This window comes from Cydia strobilella, chromosome 26, assembly GCF_947568885.1.
Source record: "Cydia strobilella chromosome 26, ilCydStro3.1, whole genome shotgun sequence".
In the NCBI taxonomy this organism is placed as follows: domain Eukaryota; kingdom Metazoa; phylum Arthropoda; class Insecta; order Lepidoptera; family Tortricidae; genus Cydia; species Cydia strobilella.
The window spans coordinates 476,992-487,055 of NC_086066.1; the positions used below are offsets into that span (position 1 = coordinate 476,992).

Consider the following 10,064-nt stretch of genomic DNA (forward strand, 5'->3'; position numbering starts at 1 on the left):
TCATGTACAGTCAGCTGCAGAGAAAAGGCACCACCCCCCCCCCCCTGCATACAAAGTTCTGTAAATTAGTATGGACGTGGGGTACCTTTTCTCTGCAGCTGACTGTACCAAATAGGAAATGAAAAAAAAAACGTTCGTGTAATATATTTTTTTTATTTAATAATAGGGAATATTACGCGAAACTCGGCGTAGGTGGCGCCACTATCACAATCTGAGGGTCTATCGCGAAACAAGAAAATCGAACTTTCGTTATCTAACATCTCTGTCACTCTTGCGTATTCGAGCGATAAAGAGGCAGCTAGATAACGAAATTTCGGATTCGAGTTTTCCGGTAAAACTTGTCAAAAACCTGTTAAAGGTACAGTATGAATAAGTTACGATACGGTGCACTAAAAAAGCTAGTGCTGCACTCTGGTGGCAGAACATTGCAGTAATATCCCCTATTCCTCGTCCTTTGGAAATCTGAAATAAAAAGTTGAGTTTTGTTACCAACAATATTAATAAAAGGAACATTCATCAATGATCATTAATGTCTTTTTTATTAGGGTTCCGTACCCAAAGGGTAAAGACGTGACCCTATTACTAATACTTCGCTGTCCGTCTGTCTGTCACCAGGCTGTATCTCATGAACCGTGATAGCTAGACAGTTGAAATTTTCACAGATGATGTATTTCTGTTGCCGCTATAACAACAAATACTAAAAAGTACGGTCCCCTTGGTGCGCGCGTCCGACCCGCACTTGACCGGTTTTTAGTATTAAACTATAGTCTGGCAAACACAATCTGTCAGTAAGTAAGAACAAAGAAAACTATAGGTACAGTCGAAGGCATAAATATCGATCTAGACAAATGGCTTAAAAATATGTGAACACGATTTTATTGTCTAAGCGTACACATATTTTTGAGACTTTGGGAATGTATATATATTTATGCCCTTGCCTGTACTCATCAATTAAAATGAGACAGTCCTGGGCCAAACTATAAGAAAGCTGTAAATGTCGATAGGTTATTGATCTGAGGTCGATACATCACTATGCCAAAAATATAACCTTTCATACTTAGCAGAAAAGTTCGAAAATATATGCAAAAATCTATATAGACTTGAATGCAAGTAATAATTACATAAACAACATATCGATTTCTATGTTTAGGGTCAGGTCCTATAAATTAATTTCTTCAAAATTGAACAAAACTCACCGATTAAAGGTTATCGGTTCGTGCGTATTTTTTTTTCTTCCTGTATGCGATTTACAGCCCTCGATCACACAAGACATTATCACAAAGGGAACTTCAAACCATTACAAATAAAAACTCAGCACGTTTTCCAACAATCTTTCAGGACTATTCCTAACAATAAAATTAAAATAAACCAAGATGACCGCTGAAACATCCCGAAATATTTCAACTAAAATAATACGACTATGTCAAGTTGTTACAGTTGACACCTACCTGTGAAATAACGAACATATATTTTATTTGGCTGGATTATATTATAGGACCACATAGGACCATTTGACATTTCCCTCAGTTCATCTTATGACAATACTGAAAAAAACGAAAGAACTTGCGGATTGTCGTCTCACTCACTCATAGACAAAAAGTAATAACGTGTTGTGAATACGATATCTTTTACCAAGCTTTTATTTTTGCCCGGCTTCTTTGCTTTAGTCATTAATGTCATTATTCTGAGATGTCAACACTCAACTGAACTGTCACAATTCTCAATTCTCGTAATATTATGTACGTATCATGGATACAAAAAAATATTCATTATCTTCTTTGTACTGTTGAATCAGGGATTTTGGATTAAAGGTAAACTTTTGAGCGGGAGTTGGGACGCGGCATTGTGAGAGATGGAGACAAGTGGTGCCGACTCTGGCAGCATGGCGCCAGCGCGCGTGAAGGAGGAGCCCGAGATGGACATGTCAGAACTGCGGGGGTCCATAGAATATAACCAAGGTCTGCTCCGATGTGACTTCGATAAACATGGTATGCAATGAAAAATAGAGTTAGGCTAAGAAAAGTCTGCAACGATTTGATTTTAATAGCACATAACTTTTACCTAATCAAAATTATTCACCGTACATTCTTATCGTGCGTGGTACGTCATAAAACGTCGTCATGGGCAAAATCCCTCCTGCCAAAACCCACAACAGAGGAAAAAAAACCATTAATAACACCTGCATTGCATAAGCTGACCGATGACCTGATCTCACTTACCTCTGACGTATTTCAATGGCTGAGAACCTTAGATATAAGCTTGTGACATACCTGTTATATTTTCGATTTATTTGTGACTTTTAAAAACTTTTAAATACATTTGACAGGCCGAAAAGGAGATGGCGGGACGACTTAGACGCATTTTATCCAAATTGGCGGGACACTACAAACGACAGGGTCGAGTGGAGGAAACGAGGGGAGGCCTTTGCCCAGCAGTGGGACACTAAATTAGGCTAGTAAAAAAAAAAAAAAAATAATTTGTGACTTTTTATGCCATTCAATTAAATAAATAATTGCATAAGCTATCAAAATCGTTGCACTTTTCTTGGTCTAACTTCTAGGTTTTTTTATAAGTATTTCTAAATTTGATGTTTAGTGGAATATGTCGAAATATGGGAAGTGTTCTTAAAGTTGATTCACATATATATTTATCTTAATTTCTACTTGACAGTCCTTGTTAAGGTGGAAGTAGAATTCGTGGGTGAAGAGGAATGTGTGAAGGAGGAGTGCGAGGAGGAGGAGGACAGCACATACGGGTGGGGCGTGAGCGAGGCAGCCATGCTGGCCGGCCTGTTTCCCAAGCATGAGGTGAAGGACGAGCTCGTGCTGGGGCCGGAGCTCCCGCACCGCCCCGACGTCGGCCTTGTGGTGAGAGGTGTGTAGATTTTTGTTTTACATTTATATATAAGCGTGGTGGTGGTGGTTTGCCATGGCAATATGACAAGACACGTGAGGTTGGTTCCTTTTGGTTTTATTCCACCATAGATATAGAATAGAATATCCAGGGTTGATAAAAATCATGATTTTTATAAAAAAATCATAATAATCCGATTAATTTGATTTAAATCGGATTTATTTGATTAAAATCAGATTTTTTCATTTTTTCATTTTCCTGCTTTTTTTCATCGAAATAAACCCACACAGCATCTTTTTTTCTTCCAGACATCTTTTTGTTGTATTCACTCTTTCACTAGTCAATTAAGAAATTTACGAATGACCGGGCGAAAAGCGAAATGCGTCTCGTGTTTTAGTTTCGGGGAATCCTGGAACTGTTTCGGTACCATGCTATTATAGTTTCGGGGTTTCCCCGAAACTGTTACGCTATGACTCGCTTGCACATGTGTGCATGCCGTAGTGGTCCGGGGGGAATTCCCTAAACAATTTTGGGCCGATTTGGTTGTAGTAAAAATTTAATGATTTAAATCAATGATTTTTTTGAAAAAATCCCTTGATTAAAATCACGATTTAAATCACTGATTTAAATCATATCAACCCTGAGAATATCATTTATTTCAGTATAAGTACACAGTTATACAATACATACAGAGAAAGAAAAAGAAAAAAAGACTTATAACTAACTTGTACACTGTATATAATTACACTGAAAAAGGTGAACACTCAGCATAATGCCAGGTCCTACAGAAGTAAGATATAAGTTTTCTATAGGTAAATGGCCCATACTCGTACTCTCTTGAGGGACCAAACATACGCAACAAAATTCATAACATCATTTTCCCCACCCCCCAGTCCAGTAGATACTCTATTCATGAATTCCACCGAAATATCATTATACCATTGTCTTCATTTGTAGTAAATTACAAAATGACTAGGTGGGTCAAAATTCTTTTCATTATCTTGTTTCTGACCACTGGTCAGGCTTCTATTTTTGTCCTATATATATATATATATTTTTTTTTTATTGATTATGGGAAACAAACAGCGAAAAATGACACATATAGATAATTACACTTAAATACATACATAAGCCAAAACAGTTTCCACTACTGAAATTAGATAATTATAATAATAATAATAATAAATAAAATGTTTAATAACAGGCAAGGATCACCCATGAAAAATTTACAGACAACTACAATTATTATGGTTGCTCAGACAAGACTTGTTTGTTAAACTATCTCTAGATCTAGTGCTAAAGAACTAAACAATGCGAATTTGAAACCACAAACGTGACATGCATTACTAATATAACTTAATTTTACAATAGTAAACTATCAAAATCAATTATATTATTTGCCCTAATAGTGGCAGAGTATTATATTATTTGTTCATTTGCTCTTAATTTAATAAAAATTTGCTCTTAATTAATTAAATAAATAAAAAAAGTTGAGTGCTATGGCATGTCCATCTAACTGTAGATTATATTTCTGGTGTCAAAAACTAAATTTCATCCCACACAAAAACCTCCACTCCGTCACATTTTCCTCACCCTGAATCGCTATCAAACTATATCGCTAAGCTAGTTCCCAATACAAGCAATCCTAGGAAGCACTTTCTATCAAACCGCGAAGTACGCGAGTGGAATAAATTACCAGAAGCAGTGATATGTGCTCCTTCAGTGAACACCTTTAAAAACAGACTTGACAAACACTTAAAACAACTAACAAAATGAACACTAATAGACCTAATAGTAAAGAAAAAAAAAACAAGTAAAAAAAAACAAATCAGCTTTTAGCTGCTAGTGTATTAAACAATATAATAATAAACTTCGGGTTTGTAGGAAGTGTGCTTTCCGTACGGTAGTACTATTACTTATTTTGTGGTTAAATGTACCATTTTCAATCAAAAGGGTACTTATTGTCGCTTGTCAGTAAGGCGCTATTTCCATATAGCTTCAATTAAAAATCAACCTTGTCGACAAGCGACAATGTGGTACCTTTTGGTTGAAAACGTCACAAATAATGGTTTTTAACTTTGTATTGGGTACGAATATTTTTATGAGAAAGAAAAACACAATATTATTAAAAGGGGTTGATTGTTTTTAAACCAGATAATTTTTAAACTTCATGAAACGGCGTTATACTTACTGGAAACCGATTTAATTTCAGCATTTTAGATTTTTTTTTCCTAAAGGGGCTGAGAGTATTTATGTCGAGAACATTTTTTAGGGTTCCGTACCCAAAGGGTAAAAACGGGACTCTATTACTAAGACTCCGCTGTCCGTCTGTCTGTCACCAGGCTGTATCTCATTAGGGATACCGCCGTTTAGCCAAAATATTTTTCGCCAAATTTCACTTCCCAACAAACTTATGGCATCAGTTTCATTTCCCAAATGAAATTTTAGCAAGTTTTTATTTCGCAACCATTTCATTTCGCACCCCCATAGTTGGGAAATAAAAATCACGTACAAGGTTGGGTTAGGTTAGGTTGGATAATGTAAAGTTGGGAAATGAAATTCGGCCAAATGAAACTTTGGCGAAAAGTCGGTTGCCAAGTGAAATTCTGCAATGCAATTTTCGCCGAAACATCAGTAAATAATCTCATTAACCGTGATAGCTAGACAGTGGAAATTTTCACAGATGATGTATTTCTGTTGCAGCTATAACAACAAATACTAAAAAGTACGGAAACCTCGGTGCGCGAGTCCGACTCGCACTTGGCCTTTTATTTTATTTTAGTACGGGACTTGAAAATACGTATAAAAACATGTCATGTGTTGTCAAATTATGAACCCCTACTGTTATCATTTGTTGTTGTTTGTTGATTGTTGTTTGTTTGTTGTTATCGTTTGTTGCGCTATGTTCAATCAAAGATAGATATAACTCTGTAATAGATGGATACAGTCTAAGGAAAAAACGTGCCTCGAAAATCACGAAAATTTGATTTTCGATTAGATGGCGCTTCTACCTTTGGCCTACTCTCGTATAGAGGGCGTTGACGGTTTCGTTTGTTATTTAACAATTTTAACGCATATCAGTGAAAAAACATGGTACAAAATAATATAAATAATTAATGCAAATAAAAAAAAACATTTATCCATATTTAAATACATTTTATCGTATTTTTAAAAATCTTCATTTTTAGTTTCAAAGTGTGTCGATAGATGGCAGTAAATTTACTGTGGTTACAAAATTTACTATGACAGTACCGCTCTATAATATTATATCCTCTTTGGTTCAATGTTCATAATGTTTCAGCTCGTAATATTTATCAGTACGGTTTTTACTCACTATTATTTTTAGTCGCTTTTGGCGACATGTTTCGGATTCTTTGGGAATCCATCCTCAGGCACGAGTGTCCGCGGCGGTTGTACGTCGTGCACATGTCGCCAAAAGCGACTAAAAATAATAGTGAGTAAAAACCGTACTGATAAATATTTTGAAATATGTCTCACGATAGTTTAAGTGCGATTGTTTCAGCTCGTGTTAAATATCAGGTTACTCACGTATTTATTAGGTTGCTAAGGTATGTTGGATATTTAATATTTACAAATATAGCATTAGTATTATTGGTCGTGTTGCAGCGCCCGCTCATGTCTCCCCTGCGGTGGTGTCGGGTCGGCGCCGCTCGTGCGCGGTCAGGCTGGAGCGCCTGCTGGTGGACGTGGAGCGGCGCACCTGCCGGGTCGGGCGCCGCACATACAAGCTGCACACACACACCGCCGAGCACGCACACACACGCAATGTCACCACCATTTATCAATGTCACCATTGCGGCAAACGGTTCAGGAACAAGTCGGTTTTAAAGAAACACGTACACACTCACTCACCTTTACATAATTCAACCGGAGATTATAGTTCAGAACGACATACAATATTACACGGCGATAAAAAGCAGGCTCACATAACTATACACGCAGGTGGAAAGCCTTACAGGTGTAACTACTGTGACTTCAAGACTACGCATAAACCAAACTTACTAACTCACCTGATGATCCACACTGGCGAAAAGCCGTTCAAATGTAGATACTGTGATTACGAGTGCCGTCGTCAAGTGGACTTAAAGTATCACGAAATGAGACATACTGAGGAAAAGGCTTTTGCCTGTAGTAACTGTGACTTCAAGTGCTATACAAAATCAGAACTACGGAGTCATGAAAAGATACACTCTGATGAAAAACCTTTCCAATGTAGTTATTGCAAATACAAGTGCAATAGAAAAAATGTACTACGAAATCACCAAATGATACATACGGGTGAAAAACCTTTCCGGTGTAAGTACTGTGACTACGCGTGCCGTCGTAGAGGCGACTTACAGAATCACGAAAATAGACACACTGGGAAAATGACTTTTGACTGTAGTAACTGTGACTACAAGTGCTATACAAAATCAGAACTACGGGGTCATGAAAAGATACACTCTGATGAAAAATCTTACCAATGTAGTTATTGCAAATACAAGTGCAAAAGAAATAAAGTACTGCAAAATCACCAAATGATACATACGGGTGAAAAACCTTTCCGGTGTAAGTACTGTGACTACGCGTGCCGTCGTAAAGACGACTTACAGAATCACGAAAATAGACACACTGGGGAAATGCCTTTTGAATGTAGTAACTGTGACTACAAGAGCTATAGAAAATCAGATCTTCGGCGTCATGAAATGTTACACTGTGATGAAAAACCTTTCCAATGTACTTATTGCAAATACAAGTGCAAAAGAAAAAAAGATCAACAAAATCACCAAATGATACACACGGGTGAGAAACCTATCCAGTGTAGTTATTGCGAACACAAGGTCAGGCTTAAAACAAACTTAAAGAGCCATATGAAGCTACACACACAAGCTCACTTAAGGACTTAGCTAAGCAAGTGTTTTAGTAGTGGTAGTAAACACTTTATTGCACAAAACAAGTACATAACACAGAGAGAATACAGTAAATGTGTACAAAGGCGAACTTATCCCCTTAAGGGTGTTTTTACTCAGTGGAAGACTTTTGTCAGCGTACTAATTAAAATTATTTATTGAATTGTCATTTTATACACTAATTAGAATTATTCATTCACATTTTTTTTTTGGGTTTTTTTAGGGTGCCGGTCTGTCCGTCTGTGACAGCCTATTTTCTCCGAAACTACTGGACCAATTAAGTTGAAATTTGGTATACATATGTAAGTTTATGACCCAAAGACGAATATGTAACGTAAAGAAATGGATTTTAAACATGTTAAACATGGAGGCCACGTTTGGGGGGTAAATGTGAAAATAAAAATAAAAAATTAAACTATATCGTGTTACATATCAAATGAAAGAGCTCATTGTGAAAATTTCAAATATATATATTTTTTATAATTTTAGGATAAACAATTTTGAAGTTATTCAAGAAAATAGGCAAAAAATGACCATTTTTGTGTTAATTATTAGCCTTTACTGTTCTGAGCTATATTCTTGCCCTGGGCTCCACGGAAGACCAGCGCTGTAGCATATACCTATATGTTAGAGCATATGCTGAGTGGTGTCCATTTGTAGCCTCTATAGCAGCATCAATATTGTAATTATTGCATGTTAGTATAAGCTACTTGTAATTTTACGTGTTAGTGTATAAGATCTTCTTCTTTTTAAACTTGTATGGTGCTGTATGTAGATTTTTACAATAACCGTTTTCTATTCTATTCTTCATTCCCCCCCCCCCCTTTATCTCCGAAACTACTGGGTCTAAAATTTTGAAAAAAATACACAAAGTAGATTTTTACCTATAGATTACAGGAAAACCTATTACAAATGTGCAGTCAAGCGTGAGTCGGGCTTAATTACTTAGTTTTTGATCCGGGTTTTTTTAGACATTTCACTCATGTTTCACATAAAAAATTAAAAATACATTGTTTAAATTGCGTAATGTACGGAACCCTTGGAACGGGAGTCCGACTCGCACTTGGCCGGTTTTTAAGTTGCAGTTTTACAAGTTAAGACTGACATTCTATATTTTATTTTAATTGTTTTTTTTATTAGTAAATTATTTTTGTTACTGAAAATTAACGTCTATTCCTTGTATGTTATTGTGTATTTCGATGCGATGTAAATATTGCTTGTGAATAAAATGAATGAAAATGAAAGATGTCTCGGCAAACGATACACAATTTGGTGTAGGCATTGTCACAGAGCACTGAGCTCTTTAGTGTATCAGACTGACGGGTAGAGTGACCTCTTTTATGGCGTCTGTAGGACTCGAACATGTGAATATGTGTGACGGAAGTCTCTGTAGATATTAAACATCAAACATTTATTCAGCAAATAAGCCACAGGGGCACTTTTACATGTCAATTTTTACAAGCAATACAAAACCAAAATAACCAACATTTACAAAAAACAATTACAAATATGGAATCAATAAAATATTAGATACTTTTGTCTATTTGCTGCAATATGGGCTGATTTATTTATTTATTTTAAACTTTATTGCACAGTAAGAATATACAGTGACAAAAGGCGGACTTAATGCTACACGGCATTCTCTACCAGTCAACCTTTAGGCCAAACAGAGAAGCATAGTTGGTGCGGGGTATGTAAAGAACACAAAATGATTTAATAGACACAAATATAAACGTAATATGTAGATAAAATAAATATATACAACAATAAATATATAAATATAAATAAATATCCCCTCGAGCGGCAAAGCAATATTTTAAATTTTCGCGACGTGCGGCGCGCAGCCGCAATGCGGCGTGTTTTTCATATTAAAAATGGCGGCCCGCCGCACGCGCGGTTGTCAGAGAGCGTCCCATTCGAGGTAGCATATTTTATATTGATATTATATCAGATAAAATTACTAAATCATAAATGCATGATTTTTTCATTTTGCCTGAATTAATGTGTGTTACATAATTGTTTACTGATTCTGGGAAAAATAAAAAAAATTAAAACATCGATTTTCACTGCTAAATCAGTGTTAGAATTTACATAGGCTAAATTATATTTGGGGCATTTTCTATAAAAAGGGACCTTATTGTCGATGGCGCTTACGCCGCACAGCGTCGTGCGGCATTGTATTTATATATGAGCATCGTTTATAATGGCGTAAGCGCCATCGACAATAAAGTCCCTTTTTATAGAAAATACCACATTTATGTAAATATATAATTTTCAGTAGGAGATATATGAAAAATCTTG

The 10,064-nt window shown here is 36.1% G+C and overlaps 1 protein-coding gene across 1 annotated transcript; it reads left to right on the plus strand.

Annotated features, from left to right (window-relative positions):
- Positions 1–1,746: 1,746 nt before the first annotated feature.
- On the plus strand, positions 1,747–8,424 carry LOC134753181 (gastrula zinc finger protein XlCGF26.1-like). The gene is made up of 3 exons (XM_063688978.1): positions 1,747–1,988; positions 2,671–2,874; positions 6,481–8,424. The coding sequence occupies exons 1-3, from the start codon at positions 1,853–1,855 to the stop codon at positions 7,758–7,760; spliced, it is 1,620 nt and encodes a 539-aa protein (XP_063545048.1). The 5' UTR covers positions 1,747–1,852; the 3' UTR covers positions 7,761–8,424.
- Positions 8,425–10,064: the final 1,640 nt, after the last annotated feature.

Bases quoted from the DNA above. Each gene is read 5' to 3' on its own strand.
- LOC134753181 (XM_063688978.1), top strand. From the start codon at position 1,853: ATGGAGACAAGTGGTGCCGACTCTGGCAGCATGGCGCCAGCGCGCGTG. The intron at 1,989-2,670 runs GTATGCAATGAA...TCTACTTGACAG, and splicing joins ATGTGACTTCGATAAACATG to TCCTTGTTAAGGTGGAAGTA. The intron at 2,875-6,480 runs GTGTGTAGATTT...GTCGTGTTGCAG, and splicing joins CGTCGGCCTTGTGGTGAGAG to CGCCCGCTCATGTCTCCCCT.